Source organism: Hyposmocoma kahamanoa, unplaced genomic scaffold (genome assembly GCF_003589595.1).
Source record: "Hyposmocoma kahamanoa isolate Upper Pololo Valley unplaced genomic scaffold, ASM358959v1 103, whole genome shotgun sequence".
NCBI lineage: Eukaryota > Metazoa > Arthropoda > Insecta > Lepidoptera > Cosmopterigidae > Hyposmocoma > Hyposmocoma kahamanoa.
The window spans coordinates 4,720,226-4,742,348 of NW_020653344.1; the positions used below are offsets into that span (position 1 = coordinate 4,720,226).

A 22,123-nucleotide genomic window follows, 5' to 3' on the forward strand; every position below is an offset into this window, starting at 1 on the left:
ACTTCAAACGATAAAGTAGCTGCCGTGAATCGATAAATTGTCGTCACGACCTATTGGGAACAGCTAGCCACGATAATCGTTCAACGATAAAATAAACGTCCACGACACAGTCACGACAGATAGTCAGGATATGGGAACAGGCTAGACGCAACAGTCGTCTAACGATAAATAAAACATTACGACATAATGGGAATAAAATACAATTAGGACTATTGTGCGGCTGTGGCGTATTTTATTCTATAATGATTATTTATTAGTAGAGGCCGGAAAAGTATACTTACCTAAACTTCAAGTAATACGTATAGAGATCCTCTGAAATCCCAGAACGATTAAACTTAATAAAAAAATTACTTATTACTTAGTAGTGATTTTAATAAAACAAAATACAGTACAATAATTCGTACGAGATTTCAAAAGGTACTATCCACTCCATGTGTTTCTTTCAAAGTTTAAATAAATATATTATACCTGTTCCGATACTTAATTTTACTAGACGTTCATCGGTTAACTACTGCAATTAAAAGTTTAACAGGAAGATTTTAGACATAACCTAACCGGTTAGGTTAGTGTGGCCGAGTTTAACACTAAGGGCGCTAAATTAGGGGGTCCCGGATGAGATTCCCGATAAGACCAATTATCTTTCCTCATAGTTCTGGTCTGGCTATTGTGGGGTCTAGGTAGTGCCACAGAATCAAATTCATCGCTTTGGTTGCTCACAGTACAGTGGATTCTTATACTTTGAGGTAATTAGTGTGGTTGTCTGACACTTTATTTCATTATATTTTGTATCTATATATTGCAGCCGTACTTAATAAATCAATGAAAAGTTTTGCCTTAACCATTTAGACATAAGGTATATAATTAGTAACAGAAGTAACATGGGAATTTGTGTTTCTCAATAATAATCATTATAAATGCCAGTTTCAGTGTAATTACAACTTCGAAGCTAGGAGTGTAATAAATACGTAAAGATGTAAGTAAGTTGTGATACGTATGTTCCAAAAGATCTTACAATACGAAAATCAATCTAACTTTTACCACGTATCACACCTTGGAGTGTTTTTTCTAACTGGAACAGCATGGAAAATTCCAAAACTATATAAGGAAACTGTCTTAGGAACCATTTGATCTTTTTTTTTATGAAAACAGTTACGAGAGAGTAAATAGACAGTTTTTTTTGTGTATGTACGCGATTACTCCAGCATTTGTCAACCGATTTAGGATGATTATTATTTTTGTTGAAAACAGGGCATCTCAATATTGGTCCCATTTAAATTTGAAGAAAATATTCCACCTCTAAGGGGGCAAACTAGAGGAAAAATCCTGTTTCGCGCATTTACCGGTAACCGATTTCAATAAAACTTGGCAAATAGATGTAATACCACGAACTTTTAGGGTCGGTTTATTATATAAATAAGTTATTTTATGAAAGGTATGACGTCACAATTAGACGGTAACTATATTACGATTCAATGAATTTCATTTGAGTTTTCAAATTGACCATCAATTTGTCAATTTCGTATTGATAATGGAATATATTTAATTAACAATATTTGTCATACAATTAACTGTAAATAAATTCTTAAATCGACGTACAAAAAGACACAGCTATATAAATATAGCATAACTGTATAAATAAAGCAAACAAAGAAATGATAAGCGTAAAACCGAGGCGACAACACGCGTGTAGACATGGAAATCTGATCTTGGTTCGTCCCTTATGAAGCGTATCCGATGTCATTGGATCAACAGACTATAGTGATGTCCGCTATTTATATTATTAAATCAGTGTTGCACGTCAAGGACCGACTGTCGACAGTCAATCGATTTTCAGTATTTTCAGAATCGACAACGCGCCCGCGCCGCTAAAACGATAATGACATGGAAATGAACGTATTGTTATGATAGTACGATATACAAAACACAGATGGCGTTAATTTTAAATTATTACTTCGTATAGTGAATACGTTATAATGGTGTACATTATTAAAACTAACTGATGGCGCGTCTTACTTATACCATACTATCAAAATATTTAGGTTCAAATGCATGACAAAATATTTATACTAAAGGTTAAAGGTAATATAAGGTATAAAGATAATATCTCTAACAATGGGGGCCGTTCCATTCGGTGGTGTGGGGAAAAAACCGCACATCTAATTACAAAACAAACGGAATTACATTTTATCGGTGATTAAATGCGTAATTTTGCAATTTTCGTCCATTATAGCAAAACTCAAATTAAATTAGTCAATTTGAAGTGACACAATTTACGACACCTGTCAATTGTTTCTAATTCGGGCTGGCCAATCGGAATGCAGTTGTCACAGTAATGATTTGGCAGAATGGTTTTCAAACAAATTAAACGACATTTCGTCTCTATTTCTGGTTATATTATACTCGATGAATGTGCGCCATTGATGGTTTCACCCTTAATGAAGTCGATTGGCTAACTTCTTTCAAATTAACTATAGTGAAACAAATAGTTTATACTGAAGTGTTATTTATAGCTTCTGCATACTTGGATGTCAAAAATCTATAATAGTAACCCATTTAGTTCTTGCACATTAAAGATAAAAAGATAAAGATAAATTTATTCCGTATAAAAATTAAACAAAAAAAAAAAGCTAAACACATGAATCTTATTAAATAACCTTTTATTTACATATACGCGCCGGACTATCACAAACGCACAACAACAATAATAATAACGCACACACTGAACATATCCCGCACTAGGAAACCCGGTATCGCGGGTGCCACGGACACACACATAGACAACCACAAATCAAACCCAAACTCACGAGAGAAATAAATGTAGGCCATACAAATAGTTCTCCCGGCCCGGGAATCGAACCTGGGACCTCTGCGTGGCATGGTAACCGTTCGGCCACGGAGCAGTGTTGGGCGTTAATCAATTAAATTTCAATCAATAATTCAATCAGATTAAAAAATCAATTCAATTGAAATCAATTGCAATTAAATCAATTGCGACGCGTCGCAATTGATTTAATTGCGATTGATATTAATTGCAATTGATTTTAATTGCAATTGATTTCAATTGAATTGATTTTACTTGCAATTAAATTTGCAATTAAAATCATTTCTGGTCGGTTGGGGGCCCCGGTTGGGAACTCCGCTTGGGGGCCCCGGTTGGGGTGCCGGTTGGGGGCCCTGTTGGGGGCCCCGGTTGGGGGGCCCGGTTGGAGGCCCCGGTTGGGGGCCCCGGTTTGGGGGCCCCGGTTTGGGGGCCCCGGTTTGGGGGTCCCGGTTTGGGGGCCCCGGTTTGGGGTCCCCGGTTTGGGGTCCCCGGTTTGGGTGCCCCGGTTAGGGGGCCCCGGTTTAGGTGTCCGGTTTGGGGCCCCCAGTTTGGGGGCCCCGGTTCGGGGACCCCGGTTTGGGGGCCCCGGTTTGGGGGTTCGGTTTGGGGGCCCCGGTTTGGGGGTCCTGGTTTGGGGCCCCCGGTTTGGGGGCCCCGGTTTAGGATCCCTGTTTGGGGGCCCCGGTTGGGGGCCCGTTTGGGGGCCGCGGTTGGGTGGCTCGGTTGGGGACCTGGTTCGGAGCCATCAGGCCCCTTAACTGGCCCCTAACCGGGCCCTCAACCGCGGCCCCAACCGGGGCCCCAACAGGGGCCCCCAAACCGGAGCCCCCTAACCGGGGCCCCCAGACCGGGGCCTCCAAACCGGGGCCCCCAAACTGGGGGCCCCAAACCGGACACCCAAACCGGGGCCCCCTAACCGGGGCCCCCAAACCGGGGACCCCAAACCGGGACCCCCAAACCGGGGCCCCCAACCGGGCCCCCAACCGGGGCCCCCAACTGGGGACCCCAACAGGGCCCCCAACCGGCACCCCAACCGGGGCCCCCAACTGGGGCTTCCAACAGGGCCCCCTAACCGGGCCCCCAACCGGGGATCCCAACCGGGGCCCCCAACCGGGACTAACTCACCCCCATATGCCCTATAAATTTATCATAATTGTCAGTTTTAATTGTTAATTGTTAATCAAAAACACTGAAAAGATTGAAAATTGATTAATTGTTAATTGTAGATATTTGCGATTAACGATTGATCAATTGTTAGTTGCGAGAACCGCAATTAACAATTGATTAATTGTTAATTGCGGTTCTCGCAACTAACAATTGATCAATCGTTAATTGCTGTTTCGCAATTAACAATTAATCAATTGTCAATCTTTAATTGCCAGAACAATTAAATTTTGCCCAACACTGCCACGGAGGCAGTTTAAACAGTAAAATTATTATACGTTTACATACCTTTAATAAAGGTTAGTAGTGCAAGTTAATCTAGGTGATACCTAAACTAAATAAAATTGCTCACTTGTAACTTATGTATCGAAAATTGTCTCTATCTATGGATTTTTGAAATAAACGGCAAAATTTGAACTCCGTTTTTGGACGAAATTTCTTTTTTACTCTTCAAGCGAAATGTCGAGCAATTAAAGATTATAATAAACACAATTTGTAGACCTTCTTTTAGTTATAAAATAAAGGTATATAATCATATATTGTCATATAATTTAAGTAGCAGTAGAGCTTCTTGTAAAGAAAGAGTTCGCCTGGGAAGTACTGCCAGTTTACCGATTTCTGCCGCCAAGCAGTAATGTCGTGAAGGGTAAGGGTGCTGGTGAAATTACAGGTACATGGGACTTGTCAACTTATGTCTCAGGGTGACGGGCGTAGTGGCAGTGACCTTCTTTGCGAATTAAAGTGGTACTGCTACTGTTATGGACAGCCGTGTCGATCGCTTACGCACGCTAGGAGCACGACATGTTCGCCCGACTTGTTTTTTGTGCCTACTCAACATTAAAGGAGGTTACGAGGTTACGAATTTAGCCGACGATATTGTAAATAATAAAGTCGTACCAATGTTTATTCACAAAGAGCAACCCCTAGAGTCTCTTACTCTTTCTTCTCAGGGGAATCTGCCCTACAAATAAGTAGTAGAGTTTTATAAATGTGACGATTTCAAGGGAATGCTACTTATGAAATAAAGGATTATTTGAGTTTGTGTAGGTATGTCAGTCATTATCTATAAAGAGCATCGTAACACTATCCACAGTTTTATCGACAACACTGTTTAAGTCTAGAGTTATAGTTAGTCAATAGATATACAGCAGTATTATAGTATCAGAAATGGCCGTATTGGGTGACCGTGGTCTATTAAGTACGACTAGACGGTGGACCCTGACTGATTTTGTTTCGTTATAACATTTGACTTAGTTGGGTACTGCAACATTGAGTAAATGTCACTGTATCCGTGTTATTAAAATTGCCAATACTATTGAGTCATGCATTTTTAACGCGACTTTAGAGTTCTAGGGTTTTAAACTTTAAACTAGGTTTTTCGATTTTTTTCATTTATTACACGATTCTTTGTACATGAAAATAGCAACCATATATAAAATAATTATGTACTTTAGTATCATTCCCATTCTTTTTGTCTCACCGCTCACTTAAGCAAGATAAAACAAATTTCAATGCGGTCACCACAAAAAATAATTGAAAACTCGTATTTTTTATATTAACTTAACACAAAAAATCACAAGGAAAATATATATGTATGTAGTGTAGTTTATATAGATAATTCAGATTTTTTTCAAATGCGGTAGCACCCCCTGGACAGCATCAACCAATTGCTTCCGAGGCCCCTAGGACTCTAGCGCTGACGATGTCGGGACCACTTTGGGAAACTATGATTTAAAGTAATATCACAGAAAAAAATAATAATAGGGTTACACTAATTTTGTACTGACTACCTGAATTACCCATACAAATATTTTACACGGTAGAGATACTGACCCTAAAAACATCGACACTGTAACAAATTTTCGGAGATTATAGATAATCGACTTACCGATAGTGCAATGTTTACTATAAACCGAATTGAAGCATTGGGAACAACAAGGACGTTCGGCACCCAAAACCCGTTTTGATGTTATTGCATCAAAACATGTAAAAACTATCCAGTATCTTGTGACAAAAAGTCATTTCGATCTCCCTTTCAGATGGCGTAAGTTTCACTCATTTAGAAGGAACCTTCCACTCCGCCCTTGTGGCATAGATTATAAATGTGCGTTTGAATTTCGGACACGTTACCACCTGCAGTTGTTAAATAAACTTATTTTAATGTAAAAAATGTCTGAAAAGAGCGAATTCATAAAAGTCATATTATATACAGATATTAAAAAGATATAAGACATTAAAACTTAATTTGAATTTTCTCGAATCTCACTTTTACGTGATACGCCCTTGTTACACCCAATGCTTCAATTGTAATGACGGCGAAAAACGCACGCCTTATGCTTCAATTATGGCTTTGTTTTAGTCCAATAGACAAAAGGTGCGTAGATACGCTCAGCTGATTGTGAAGCAAACGAGCTGTTACGAGCGTTGTTTATACCAATTGAATTGGAAATATTAAGACGGAAGAAACATGGGAGTAATCAATGCTATTGTTTTGTTTACGTTACGTGTGAACGATTTCTTTTAACTATTATTATATCTGGAAAAAAGGGAATTTGACAAGTAACGAATAATATGTATATTTTTAATCTTGAGGCAAAATGGGAATCAAATCGTTTGGTACAACTGGTGAACGGGCACATGGGGCTTGTCAACTTATGTCTCAGGGTGCCGGGCGCAGTGGTAGTGCCTCAGATCTTTGTGATTTCCAGCTCTGAGTGGTACTGCCACTGTTATGGAGAGGCGTGTCACTTACCATCGGGCGCACGAACTTTGACTTTTGACTTTGAATAGTCTAACCAAAAGTGTCAAGCTTGATGTGCCCCTAGACTGTACGTAACTAATAAAATTTGTAACTTGATTTAATTTGATTTAGTTTCGTTAATTAATAATAATAATAACGCACATACTCAACATTGCCCCGCACTAGGGACACTTCTTGTCGCGGGTGCCATGGACACACACATAGACAACCACAAATTACACCCAAACTCGCGATAGAAATAAATGTAGGCCTTTCAAACATTTCTCCTGGCCTGGGAATCGAACCTGTGACCTCTGCATGGCAGTCCGGCATGGTAACCGTTCGGCCATCAAGGCAGTTAATTTGCTAGAATTCATTTACTATAATTGTCATCTTCGTTTTGTAGTTAATGTGACTAACAAATATTAACTATTGTGACTGGTATGAGTATTATTAACACAAAGTTCCAACACAAAGAAAAATTCCATCGATCTGAAAGACCTGTGTGTTTTGCCAATCTAGGGCAATAGCTCTATCAATCGAACTACACACATCGAGAATATACACCTTACGAATATCTCTATAAGTTTGTTACAGGTATTTATACTGTGAGAAATCTATGAAAGTTTTTCTTTACTCAACCAGCAGCTTGATTTAGATTAACTCTCCCGATCGGAAACTCTTCCGAGTCGAGGCGCATAATTGCGATTCACAACTGGCCGATCGGAAACTTCAAATCGGAACAATAATTGATTTAACTCACAAATTAGAAAGATGAAGTAGAAATCAAGTTCATCTTCTCGCTCCGAAACCCGATTTCGAGACGAGAGATAATCAGCATGTAGGTACCTTTACATCTACCGAGGTTGACAAGAGATGTCGCTTTATAAATGGTAAAATACATTCAATAAATTATAGTCAAATTGCAAATGTTTAGTTTTTTTTTTCTTGAAGCTTATGCGAAATACCTTTACATTTTTGAGCATAAAAACTTAATCTTTAAGAGAAGTACAATATAAATAAAATTAAAAATGTATTACCGCCGTGAGACGGTAATGTAATGAAAAAGCCCGTGAGCATAATTTAGAACATTACGGTCGACTTTGCTTGCATGTCATGACACGGTTTACGAGCAAGTGTAATGAAAAAAATTAAAAGCAAACTTACTCTTAAGGATCTCATCAAGCATGGCATAAAGGTCTCTCTCTGTCTTAAGATACTCTTCGTCGTCGTAAACTGGCCAATCGAGTGAGACGCTCCAGTCCACAATGTCGATCTTCTCACCAGAGTCATCTGGGACCTTGTACAGCCTGGTAACAAAAAAAATATATTTGAAAGAAACTTTAGACACCGATTTTTGCTATTTAGTATTGTTCTTTAACCGGATGCCCCTGGAAAAGGGTTATGATGTTGACATCGACGTTTGAGTTGTCAGTATAGAAGAAACCATTACCATACATCCTGAAAACAGCGAGAATACAACTGATCAGAAGAGAGCACTTCTTCTAAATGAACTACCGTAGCAAAGCATTTGTTAGTTACGCCTCAACAATACACAAGAAAATTCTGGAATGGAGGGAGCTATTACTAGTGATGCAAGAGACCTCTGCTTCCGCAACTGCGGAAGTGCCGCACGCTTTTTCACATCTGTTTCCGTTTCTGCTTCCGCAAAAAGTTGCGGAAGCTATAAAAGTATAACGGAACTTTAATTGGAAATTTCTAACGGTCGCGATGGATCTCAGCCGCGCGCGTGTATATTTTAGCGGCAAACCACGCGTTTTCAACAGTATAGTGCAATTATGAAACCAAAGGCAAGCACTGTTTGGAACTATTTCGTTGAGATCTTTACAGTATTTACACTTCTGTTTCAGCATCCGCTTCCGTTTTCGTTTTAGGTGAATACAGAAAAGTTTAAAATTGCTTTCGGAATTTTTTAGGATTTCGTATTTCACGTTGTATAATTCAGACTTAATTTCACAAGTATGTTTATCAGATGTTTTCAAAACCTGGATAATGAATTTTATAGTGTAGAGGAATTACTTTCGACAAAATTGTAATTTAAATTTTATTTAATGTCTTTATATATGTATATAGACAATATTTCGGCCTGTTCCACTAGTCCCCACCAGCTGTCCACCCTGGTGGGGACAAGTGGAATTTTTTTACTCTTCCCTACCACACCGTCACTGGTCGTGACTATTTATATTTTTTGTCATACTGCTTTATTTTACATTCATTACTAGCTAGGGCTCGCGACTTCGCCTACTTAGAATAAGTACGACGAGTAGCCTACAAGTACTATATCAATTTTCATCGCTTTATAAGTTCTCCAGACAAACTTTCATCCCCTATTTCACCCTATTTAAGATTTATTTTCGCGACAAAAAGTAGCCTATGTCCATCTCCTAGGTCCCATCCCAAAATTCAAAATTGGTTCAATGGTTTAGGCGTGTAAACGTAACAGACAGAGTTAATTTTGTATTTATAATATTAGTTGTGATGATATTATTATGTAATGGGATATAAAGAAATAAATGATGCTATTCTATTTCGAGAAGAATGCGCTGTTCAACTCATTGTACGACGTCATAGAAGGCTATGGGTTTACATCCCTCTACACCAATTGCCTCCATCTAGGGAATCCCCTGTGTTACGAGTACCAGAGCAACATAATTCACTTTCCAGAACACCCAGACCAGAACCAATCTAGAAAAATTCATTTCCCAAAATGGTTCAATCGGGAATCTAACCCGGAATCTCCGCAGTACCTATAGTGCAACAGATAGGCCACCAAGGTCGTCTTATTGGGTGCGACTTTTTAAAAATATTAAACATCACATTGTTGCTCAAAGTAACTTAAGTTTCTTTTATGATACCAAGTGTTGGGACGAACAAGTCGTGCGCCTGATGGTAAGCGACACGCCTGTCTGTAACAGTTGCAGTGCCACTCAGAGCTTTAAAACACAAAGATCTGAGGGGCACTGCCAATGCGCCCGTCACTCTGTGACATTAAGTTGATAAGTCTCATGTGCCTGTAATTTCACCAGCACCCCTTACCTTTAAAAACCGGAACTTGGCGGCAGAAATATGGAAATCGGAAACAACGACGCTACCACAAATATCCAGACCCAAAACAATATAGAAAAATTAGTTTTCTACATTTTCCCAATCGGGGATCGAACCCGGGATCTCTCAGATGGCGACATCACGAAAACCGGTGTGCAAGCCATTCGACCAAGCAGGTCGTCGAATATAATATATTCATTATATTACTTCCTTGAAGCTTAGGTAAATATACTTGGATCTCTGGTTATTACACTTTTAGCAGCGATGTACAAAATCATTACATAATGTCGACTGTTCAGAATAGTTGTGCGACATTCGTTTTCATGCCAATTATAAAGTGAAGTAACAAATACCAACAAAAACAATTAGAGCCTTTTTTAAGTAGCATTCCGCACAATCTTGTTGGATAATTTTAATTACATTATGATTGCTTATAATGTATTGCATTGCTTTGGGTCGGTGGCAGCCAATTTGGAGAATGGTTGCTTCTTTTACAAGATTCGAGTATTGGTGGCAGCATTTTTTTTTATGATATCAAGTGACGGGACAAACAAGTTGCGCACCTGGTGGTAAGCGACACACCGCCTGTCCGAACAAATCATGCACCTGGCGGTAAGCGACACGCCTGTCCAACCGAAACAGTTGCAGTGCAGCTCAGAGCTGTAAATCGCAAAGATTTGAGAGGCACTACCACTGCGCACCATCACCCTGAGACTTAAAAGCCGTTTCACTATATTGCCACTGTTAGATGAAAAGGCGTATGGGACATTTAAAAAAAATTTTATGTATACTGCTGTGATCAGTAAAAAAGGATTTTATTTTTTCATAGGGAAATTACCACAAGAGAAGGCAGATATCTACTTAATTTCATTTCTTTAAGAGTCGACATTACCTCAGCTCCAATAATTTCGTTTTCCATACTAATACAGTTTATTTTGCTTGGGTCAAGTGGCAGGGACACTGGTTTTATTTCAGAATTATTTTTTTACAAACGAAATTACAGTCATTTGAAAACTTAATATTGTATAGTATAATAATAATAATAATATCTTTATTAACACTTTTGCCTTATAATTAGTACAGAGCAGCAATTTTATTATTTATTTAACAAAATTTTATTGCTATAGATATAATGTAGCACAAAATATAAAATAAGGCGTACCAAATTTGGAGATTCTGTCTCCTAAACTAGTCAAAGTATATTTACTCATGTTCTATTTAGTTCAGTTGATATTTAAAAAATCATTGGTATATGCACAGTTGCAATTCAGTAGCAGTAGAGATACTAGTATAAAAAAGCATCATAAACAAATAATATACTGGATGGTTACACTTTAAAAAAAATCAATATTCATGTAAACATTGTCATGTTAATAAAAACGAAATTGGTGTCAGAGCTGATAAATCAGAGATTAAAATTAATAAAATAGCTAAAACATTTGTCATGCTTGGAACATTTAATTGATGTTTTATTTGTTAAAAGATTTTATCAAAGTATTACATTTACAATAATACCTAAAATTATAATAAATCAATACGAATGATATGTCAATTCAAATAATTTACCTTACGATTATACCAAAAATAAGACAGATAACAATAGGAACTACTAAAATGCTATGTTATGTTGAATTCTTTCGCAATAAAATGAAAACTATAACTAAACTATTGTAACACAATATTTATGTGTTTCTAGAATTCATTATGTCTCTCTGTACAACATAGTTCTTTTACTCACTCATGAATCTATTGCATTGGAAAGAAGTTTGTATGTTTTAAATGAAGAGTTCACATAAAATCAGCCATCAAGTAATAGCGACAGAAATGTAATTAAGCAGATTTACAAAATGCAACCAGTAGCTCATGGTCAGTTTTTTCGTGCTAAAGAATAAGAGTACAATGGTTTTTATTTTAAAATGATATGACCAGAACACGCAAAATAGGCGCTTTGTCGTCGAGTTGCGGATACAAGCCCGTTGCACCAAGTATGACCAGAAGAATGATGTTATAATATGCAATGAGTCATAGTTAAAAAGTTTTAATGTCTATGTGAGAACTTTCATTTCAGTATTTCCTTATTTAACATTCCTCCCTCGGGAAAAGAAATTTGGTAACTATAGAAATTCGTGACTTTATGGGAGGAACAGGGACATTAGCAATTTATTCATCAAATCTTCATAATTTATGCTATAGGCACAGGTCCATGTTATTCTACATGTATACACATTGGTCATGTCTGTTAATTCTGACCTTGAAGTTATAAACCTAAAGTAAACTTGTCAGACTATGCACAGCAAATTGGCTTAAACATAACTTACATGGTAGGCACTGGCTTACATATCCTTTGAAGGACTATGTGAGTGTCCTTGAAAAGAGCTATGTTGCCCTTTAATTTCAACTTTTGTAATGACTCTCATACAAAAAATATACAAAGCAATTTTTAATAAAAAAAGGTTTATATCAAGGGCTTATTAATGCTTAACATTAAAAATATAGTATGTGTTCAATAAGTTATGTAGTGCCTATTTACTATATATGCTAGATATAAAATGTATACAACAAGAAAAATAACATAATAATAAATTGTCTGTTTACCTACCTACAATGTATTACATAGAGAATTTTAAGCTGTTATCTCCTAATTAGCAGTTGCATAGCATTTGTTTCATTATTAATATTCAGTGATTGATTTCAATCACTGGACTTTATAAATGCCGAATGATGCCAAAGTGAAATGTCGACGAATTAGGCGTACGCAAGTTGACCCAAAAACCGTAGGTGTTGGGGACACATCACAGGTCTTGCCCTGGAAAGTTTTTCAACAGCCAGGCCACTTACCACGTCTGGTCATCAGAAAAATCCATGACATCCACGTCGATCAGTTCAGGATCAGTCATATCTTTGTTTATATTATGATCAGCCCTATTCATAATATCAATAATAGAAAAACATAAATTTGGCACTGTACACAAAACACATACAAATTTCACGAAACAACTACATTTAATACGACAAATATTACAAATACAAAAGAGAACTATGAAGTAATTTACAAGAACCAGTACGAATTTGTCCCAGACAATTTCAGATTGCAGTTGGAAGTTTTTTGACAGATCACCATAGTGCCGTTTTGAACATTGCCATTTTGAGAAAAAGAAACTAAATACAATATTTAACAAATACGTGTTTATTTTACTAACAATTTGCGTAAAAACTGAGAAAATTTATATACCGTAAAATAATATAAAATTAACAAAAATGATCAAATTCCAATATATAATTGAGTTTTTTTTAAATTTAGTGTTGTCAATATTTCGCGAAAAAATTTAATGGGGAACTAAGTAGAATCTTGACGAATACTTTGAAGTATTGAACTGGGTAGGTATACTTTAATTTTACATGGGAAATATTTTTTAATTTTAATATGGCTTTAATATATAAAGCTTTATACTGAAAATTACTTTAATAGAAAGGGTACCATGAATGGAGTCAGTAAAAAAATATTAGTGACTTATCTTTGCTTTGACATGCAACTTACTCGCTATTGATATGATAATGCTATTACATAAATATAATACATTTGTTTTCAAATTTATTTATCCACCTTCAATGATATTTAGTGTTTTATTACTGCCTTTGTTTAATCCATAGAGAACTAATTATTTTAAGTTAATTGTACTGTATGGGCTGTTGGATCTAAACTTAGTGTTAATTTGATAACTAAAATTGGGTAAATAAATGCTGAAATATAAAATATTAATCGGGTGTTTAAATTTATGCTTAGGTATGTCAAATTTTGACAGCTTAAGCAACCATAGACAAAATTCCTCTTCCTTTTGTCTACGGCCACGTTGTGAGCACGTTGTATTTTCTGTAGTTTTTACGATAAAACTGCAAAAATGTCGTCTCATTTAAACTGGATGATCATTCGCAACAACAATGCCTTCCTCGTGAAGAAACGCAACATCAAGAAGCCCTTTAGTAAAGAGCCCAACAATGTGACTAACCTCAACTCATACAGATACAACGGCCTAATCCACAAGAAGGCGGTCGGCGTGGTGGAGAATCCCGACAGGAAAGGTTTTACCGTAGTGTACAAGAAGGCTAAGGCGACTAACAAGCCCGCAAAGAATGCAGTGCGTCGTCCCTATAAAGCCGGCGCAAGGAGGTCACTTTTTAAGGTAAAGAGACTGCTGAAGGCAAATCACTACCGCACTGATTTGACCAAGGCCACACTCCGTCGCGCATCAGCAATCCTCCGCTCCCAAAGGCCTATCAAGGCGAAGAAACCTAAAGCCGCGGCAGCCAAGTCGGAATAACTTTTGTATGTAAGCTGACAATAAAAAAAATTCAAAATCTCTTTTTTTCTATTATTTCTTGGCACTTTTGAAAATGACCTGCTCAAATCTTTTGTCAGGCTGCAAAACTGCATATCCATTTTGTCAATACGAGCTATTTTGATGGCAAAATTTGAGCAAAGATAGTTTTATATATCTTGCAACGACATTCTGTAAGTGTTGGGACAGTTTGAAAATTTGAAAATGATGGATTCATATTTAAAATAAGTTAACTGTCGTATTAAAATCTTTTCAGTGACATATTTATTATTATTTAAGTTTAGAGTGAATAAAACAATTTTTAAGTGACATTAAAATATAAAGAGATGGTAATGGGCCACTGATGTTTTAGTTTAATCATAAAGTCTGTTGTCGAATATTTGGATGGGCAAGCGGTTAGCACTAGTGGCACTGGGCAAGGAGGCCCAGATTCGATTTCTGGTAACACCAACTTGGGAAACAAATTTCTCTAAATAGTTTCTAGTTAGGTTTCTTAGAAAGTGCCCCAGAGCAAAGTTTGTTGCTCTGGTGCTTATCGCACAGGGAATTTTCAAGTTTGAGTCCAAGCCATTTTAAAATTTGTATAATTATCATGGTTCTCTAGTAAATAAAATAAAATACTTTTATAGAAGCTGGGATAATTTGTTTGTCACTGTTGGAAATAGAAGTTAACATAGTATTTTGTGTTTTCTTTAGTATTTGTCATGTCTGCGTGAATTCATGCGTGCACTGTTAAATTTTTTTATTTTATTAAGGGAGCTTAGAGAGACTTTTACAACATGAATTTAAATAATATGATTAATAAGATGCCAATTAAAAGCTTCCACATAAGACACAACAATTACTTTATCAGGTACTTTATAAAAGAAGTTATTAGTCACAATAGTTTTTATATTCTAATGCTGTTAATTTTGTCATATAAAATATCTCTTTGCATCACTAATAAGTTGCATACCCTAAAGTTGTACCAATAGCTAGTCAATTAACATTAAAGTATAAGTTAATAATAAGTCCAACACCTAAGGAGCAATGACAGATTTCTTGGCTGCCATTTTGGGTAAGAAAGGGCCTGTAGACAACCTCCTTGTATGTCAAACACCCACATGTTCAACCACTGAAGCTTAACACAAAATTTCTAAAAAAGAGGATGATGAGTATGTTAAATGCATCGAGTATATAACCAGAAAGTTAGTATGACACTTGATTTAAACTCTATGCACCTTACGCTTATGACGTTGCAGTGTCATGCTTCATGTGATTAAAATAATAATCGCAAAGTATTTGTATCAACTCTTTATTTAAAAAAAACACGATTTCATATCACAAAGAGAAGTGGAATGTATATGTATTTATGTTACGACTAAAGCCTCTTTATCTGAGGTTAGATACCTCTTAAGTTCATGGCATTCTGCTTGCATCACTCTTGACTTAATCTACTACGTTAAAGTGCCATAAGTACAAATAAATTCTTGTGATGTCTATTCAGGAATAAATAACGTTATGGACTATGTTCCCTTCTTGTTCAGAACACCTTGAAAATATATCTTTTGGCTTAAGTTTTAAATGTATGGATGAAGAAGATATTTTCTGTTTAAAAGCCTGTAGATAACATTCACATATACAGGAATATTAACGACGCAAAAAATTCAAACGTTATAACTTTAAAAACAATAATAATATACAAATGATCTCTATGGTTCAAAATTTAGCACTCATAATGCTTTTATTGTGAATAAGCCTGAGAAACAACTTTATACATGATTTCAAAATGAGTTAAGTTTTTATTACAGTGTATTTTTTTATAATAAACAGTTACACTTTTAACAATGTGAACACATTACAATTATTTAATAAATAAGTGGACATTGGTGTCAATTCTGATGCGCTGTCTCCTAAACGTAAACTAATTTAACAAGTTCAGAATTAAGGCTTTTTATATAGATCATATTTTTTGAGTAGGGAAGTACACAATTATGTACTTATACTGCATGAACCTATGTACAGCTGGACAGAGGTGTTCTTTAAAGTATAGGTTAGGTGGTAATTTACCATACTAGCCCTCTATTAATTTACAACATTTTGGTCAATGCTTGTGAGCAAAAAATTACAAAAGCGGACCTTTTGTACGCTAGACTGTAATCTCTTTGTAGACTGTCCGTTATATGCCAGATAATAATAATGTTAATCTTAAGTTAGACGCCAAAGATCTCCAGCAGAACTAGCATGACCACAAAAGATTCTCAAGTGATTCAGATTTCTTGAAAGTGATGTGATGTCACACGAGCATGACATGCGCGCACAGGTATGCTGTAGTCAGTAACAAAATTGAAGTATCTCAACTTTTGCAATACTGGTCTTTTTGCCTTTTCTCTAAGGCTAATACAGTTTGATGTGGAAACCACCACCGAAACTATACAGATTATATAGTTTAATCACCAGGTAAAGTACGTGTATATTGTACAGAATCATGGCCACTTCCTTAAAATCCGTAAAAGCAAGTTAAATATATTTTTTGACTTTGTCAAGTTAGTTTAGTTTAAAAAATATACAACATAATCGACGTTTTATATTTATAATGTAAATCCAAGTGCTTCAAATATTTTATAAAATAATTAGGTAAGTACATTTATATTTTATAAATATTCAGTGTACATTATTTACAATACAGATCAAAAAAAATCTTTACAATTAATTAATTTGTAGCAAATAAAATGTGATATGCACAAAACAGAGGTGTGGCACGATATGGAAAATTCTACTTTACGTACATAGGGACAGAATATATTCACAAATGCATTATAATATTAGTAGCCCGATTTTTTACTTTACAAATTCCTTTGTGCTTTAATATCTACTCTTAACAATCCTACTCAACTAAATTCAGACTAGGTTTTATGTTGGACTTAAGTCCATCAAATGTTGAGCTGAATTTGAGGCGGACAGCATTAGATATTGGTGATTATTACTATTTACAGATTTCCAACCACTGCATGACCTTTTATTCTTTTCCGGTATTTTAGTAAATATGATGGGTTGGTTACAATGAGTTATAGTAACTCATTGTAACCAACACCGCACGAAATCAAAATGAGGGTACGCGACGACACGTAAGTGGATTTAAATATAGACGCTTAGGCTGGATTTACATTGCTGCGAAACGGAATGGAAGCTGTTTTACTAACCGCAGCATAATAAACTTTACGTCAATTGTGTAACGTACAAACTAGACGCGAGCTAGATCACAGTTGTGTGTCGATAGAGTGTCAATGGCAGGCTGTTGAACTGCTAAAAGTTTGAAGTGGTGGCTAATAAGTGGCAAGCCATCGAGCTACTACTCAACTGCCATTGATTTTTTTTGGTATTCTACTCTTCAATGGCGAGTCGATGGTGTAGTGTATTAATATTATAAATATTTAATTTGAATACTAAATGGCTGCTTAAAGGAGTCAAAAATTAAGATATACGTAGTAATTTCCATGGTAATTTTGGTAAGGCAACATCGTTAGCAATTGTACGAATGAATGAATATGCCATTACTACCATTCCACTGAGACTCAACTGCCATTGCGACTACTACTTTTTTGGCTCGTGTGTGAGTTTGTACGTTACATAATAAAGAACATTTTGCTACAGTCATAAACATTCGCTTCCATACAGCGATAATGTAAATTGAACTTAACATGAAACCATGACCATAACAATATTGTGTATAGTTAGCGATGGACTAGTAAATTTGTAAACAAATAACATGGCAAAGCTATCCAAATTAAAAATCGAATATTATCATTGTGGTTACAGACTGAACAGCTCTGCACAAAACGAATTATTTTTCTACATGATCTTTATTCTAATAGCTATTTTACTACACATCCATTTACACTACTTTCTATAACTACACATAGTTTATTCGAGTGGTTTTTTGAAAAAAAAACACTGAAAATATTTTGGTTTTCAGGGTCATGATAATATCGATAGATTATCGATAATTTTACCACTGGCGTGGAACACTATTTTTATCAAAGTTGTTTAATGAACAAGTCATGATTACAGATTCTAGCCTCTACCACTGTAGCAGCAAAAAACTCAGGTACATAATAATAAAAGACGTAGAAACAGAAAGGCACACACATTAAACCTATGTTTTATGAAAGGCACAATACAAGAAAATTTACAACAATATTTGTGCATAATATAAATGGCATGCATGTATATGTTTTGCATTATTACAATCTGTCAGGATTGTACAGGTCATTTATATTCTTAATCATATTAGTTGTTGAAGTAAAAGTAAGTTTTTTTAAATCTGAATAAAAAAATATATAATCATTGTGTGTCTCACTCGTGATAGAATGGGTGATCTGTAAGGCTCAATGTACATTGCGGCGGAACGGAAGCGTCAATGTCCTGGAATGCTCGAGCATAGTATTTCGTCGACGTCACACTGCGCCTGCCTTCGCGCCACTTCAGCGGATTCACCAAGGGTCGCCGATGGCAGCTGCGGAATTCTCGAGCATTCGCGAGAATTCCGCGGAAGACGCGTGACGTATTTAGTGTATATGACGTAGTTTGGCTCGTATCTACGTTTGTACGTATACCATAATTGACCATAAAGTTCGTTACGCTATGTTGTACAATATCGTTACAAAAATTCGCTTCCGTTCCGGCGTTATAAAAATTCAGCTTAAGGAGATGGTTTAAGCCATAGTTCGCCTTGCTGGTCCAATAGGTGTTTCGTTTTAACAAGTTTTCTAAAGGGTTGTAAATATTCTTTGACATTCTTATTGTGCTAGTTCCATGCCGCAAGTCAAAACTACTACTACCACATTGGTTATTAAAATACAGCTCTAATGGCGTATTTACGCTAGGTCGATAACCTAACTAACCTAACCTGTCGCAGTCGATTGAATCGGGCGACTTGGTCGCCTTCGGGGAGCGACTGTGGACCAAACAAGTGTCAACGTGTCGGCGGCCGCGTTATAGTAATAATAACGCATACACTAATAGTTCCGCTCTAGAAAATCTCCGTGCCATGGAAACACACATAGACAACCACAAATTACACCCAAACTCACGAGAGAAATAAATGAAGGCCATACAAATATTTCTCCGGTCCAGGTATCGAACCGTGGCAGACCAGTATGGTAACCGTTCGGCTACGAAGACTCGTATTCGCTTACCGAAAAGGCGGCAGTCGACGCTGTGTAAACACGCCATACCGTTAACGTATTTCAACATATTCTAATCAATATTTAGTTAGATCTGTACATTACGTGGACGAAAATACACCGACAGATTATAATAAATTAAAAAAATACAATACATTTACAGTCCCACTACATTTAAAATTCCATTAATTACATTATATTGTGTAACAATCCTAAATTTGACAATACATTGGGTTAAAATTACCCTTTACCACATATATATTCTTTTAATTAATTTATTTTACTTAATGAATACACACATTCTACAAGCTCGTAGTTATTGACGCATTTGTTTTATATATTTTACAATTATCTTTTATAGTTTCAATTTTAGCTATCTAACACATATTCTATTATAGGCACACATTTAGTTATTATTATTTTGTTTCTTTAATCTCATTTAATAGAAAAACAAAATGATATTCGAAGGTGACGAGGCAGTGGGCACATAAGTTATTGTCAAGACAATACAAAAATTTAATTCATAATTTAGCATAAAAATAAATCGGTAATTTGTTAAAACCAATAACAAACAATTTATTATCTAAAATTAAATAATGTAAAGAATAAGTAGTTAATGAAATTAATTCAGAAATTAATTTTACTTAACTTTTAAATAGATAAATGGTTTAAGGAACATACACATTTCTTTATTTACAAATGTCTACCACGATTAGATTCTAGGAATAAAGACATAGAAAGTTCTGTAAATAGATATTTTTGCAAAATTACGCGAAATGTTTTATAATTACTTGAGAATATTTTTTTATTGAAGTAGTGTTTTTTTGTTTAGTTCTATCTAACATGGACTTGAGCCATAGATAATACTGCCTGGACTTATTATTATTCGTTTTTTTTTCTAAAGAAAAGTACAGAAGACTTGTCACGAAGATAGCACAAAAAGTTTGCCTTTCTCGTTCAGACATCTTAACATGCGCAAGTGAGATGACTATAAAGACGTCATTATTCATGATTAACAGAGCACCTTGTACAGTACTCAACATTAAGCAGTCAAAGTAAAATTCAACCTAATTTATCATTGTCGGGTTACATTATAAATAAAAAGTATTATAAAACTAAATTAAAATAATTAAAATATGCGTAATGACTAGTAATAATTAAATTAAAGTTTATATTACATAACTAAGTTGATATACTTAAAATATTTTGTACATATATTTCATGAAACAATTGATGATATAGAGTTCTTAGGTTTTAGAGATTGTTAGTTGTTACTTCTAAATCACGTAATTTGTTTTCTTCAAACAAACCAACGTTCAAAGCCCTTTACATGGTCTAGTCCCGTTCTCTGTCCGACATTCGTCCGTCAAGACTCTAACCAAGTTATACAACTCCATATTCGAATCAGAATTTATTCCCTCACAATGGACAAACAACTAAATTGGAGGATGTCACCACAAAAAGCGAAACACTAAAGTGGACTGGCCACATGTACAGGGAAAGAGTAGAAAAGTGGACCAGCAAGGTAATAGAATGTTTACCAAGAAAAAATGTCAAGAGAAAAAGAGGTCGTCTCTTGAAAAGATGGTCCGATTACTTTAAAAAAAAAGCTGGACCTCTATGGGACTAGGCTGACAAGGGACAGAGCCAGATGGATAGAGGTGGGGGAGACCTATGCGGCTTCAAGATGCGCTCATGTTATAGATTAAGTAATTCATTAATATAATTGTCAATATAATTGAATTGTCAGTATATTATAGGTTAATAAATCGACTCATCCGAAGAACTGAGTCCGATGTGATTATATAGCGAAAAGAGAATAAGTATGTTACGTACGTAAAGCTGTTTAGAGAATTTATATCGGCCCCTCCTACGTAAAGTATCGTATGTCGAAATTGTCAAGTTTACTGGGGAGCGTTTTCCGTTTCATTCGGCAAACCTTGTTACTCACATAGAGTTATCATCTAATAGATCATCTAAACGATATCTAGGATTTTATGATACTCTATGTGAGTAACGAACTTCGCCGAATAAAACTGAGAAATGCTTAAGTCACGTGTTAGGCTTATTTCAGTGAATTCAGAACTTTAAAAGACTCCCCTGTAAACTTGGCACTTTCGACATATGATACTTTATGTAGGAGGGGTCGATATATCTTATTCCATTTCAGAAATATAAAATCGAGCAACCGTCGATCTGACATCCGCAGCGATGAAGAACGAACGAAATGTACTATGTCCTGAGAACAAGTAGTCTTGCATATAGATCTTTGTTCTACGGATGAGTCGAAATAAATAAAAGAGTAATATTCGTCCAAAATAAGGGATGATGTCAAGTATAAAGCTTCATTCGCATCGTGCCTCTTATAATTTGGTCAAGTATTTGACAGTAATTGTTTTGGACGGAGAACGGGTAGACACCCCAGTTCCGACGACTGACAATTAAGTAGAATCACTGGATGATAGGCGGAGAAAAACTGTTTTAACTTATACACTTACTTAGATATTGTCTAAATTTGTTCCGCGATAGGATGTAAAGAAAACAGGCTGAAAGTCTAAAACGAATTATTTAAGAAGAAAATATCTCAAACTTTGCACAGTTCTACAGACAGAGCTTGTTAAATTTTAGGTTTCAATTGAAGCCTTACAGTTATTAAATTCACATTTTATCCCAAGACTTATAATTGCCCAGCAGTTTAACTACACGATCTGTGTCAAATGCTAAGGCTGGTTTCACGGCTGTGCGTACGGTCCGTACGGACTGCCCGCCTACGGGCCATACGCTGTGCTCTAAATCGAGTATTGAATTTAGTGCGGATATTTACGGAATA

General features: G+C 35.9%; 2 protein-coding genes across 3 annotated transcripts in view; one reads left to right on the forward strand and one right to left on the reverse strand.

Moving 5' to 3' along the window:
* Positions 1-12,748, reverse strand: part of LOC113238256 — a 52,742-nt gene extending 39,994 nt beyond the window's left edge. For both annotated transcript variants that reach the window (XM_026475074.1, XM_026475067.1), the window contains exons 1-2: positions 12,630-12,748; positions 7,893-8,035 (exon numbers count right to left, since the gene is read on the reverse strand). In XM_026475074.1, coding sequence (XP_026330859.1) covers positions 7,893-8,035; positions 12,630-12,721 — 235 coding nt within the window. In that variant the 5' untranslated portion in view covers positions 12,722-12,748. The remainder of the gene's footprint in view (positions 1-7,892; positions 8,036-12,629) is intronic.
* Positions 12,749-13,620: 872 nt separating this feature from the next.
* Positions 13,621-14,149, forward strand: LOC113238409 (60S ribosomal protein L28). Its single transcript, XM_026475241.1, has one exon. The coding sequence runs from the start codon at positions 13,691-13,693 to the stop codon at positions 14,108-14,110; it is 420 nt and encodes a 139-aa protein (XP_026331026.1). The 5' UTR covers positions 13,621-13,690; the 3' UTR covers positions 14,111-14,149.
* The last annotated feature ends 7,974 nt before the right edge of the window (positions 14,150-22,123 follow it).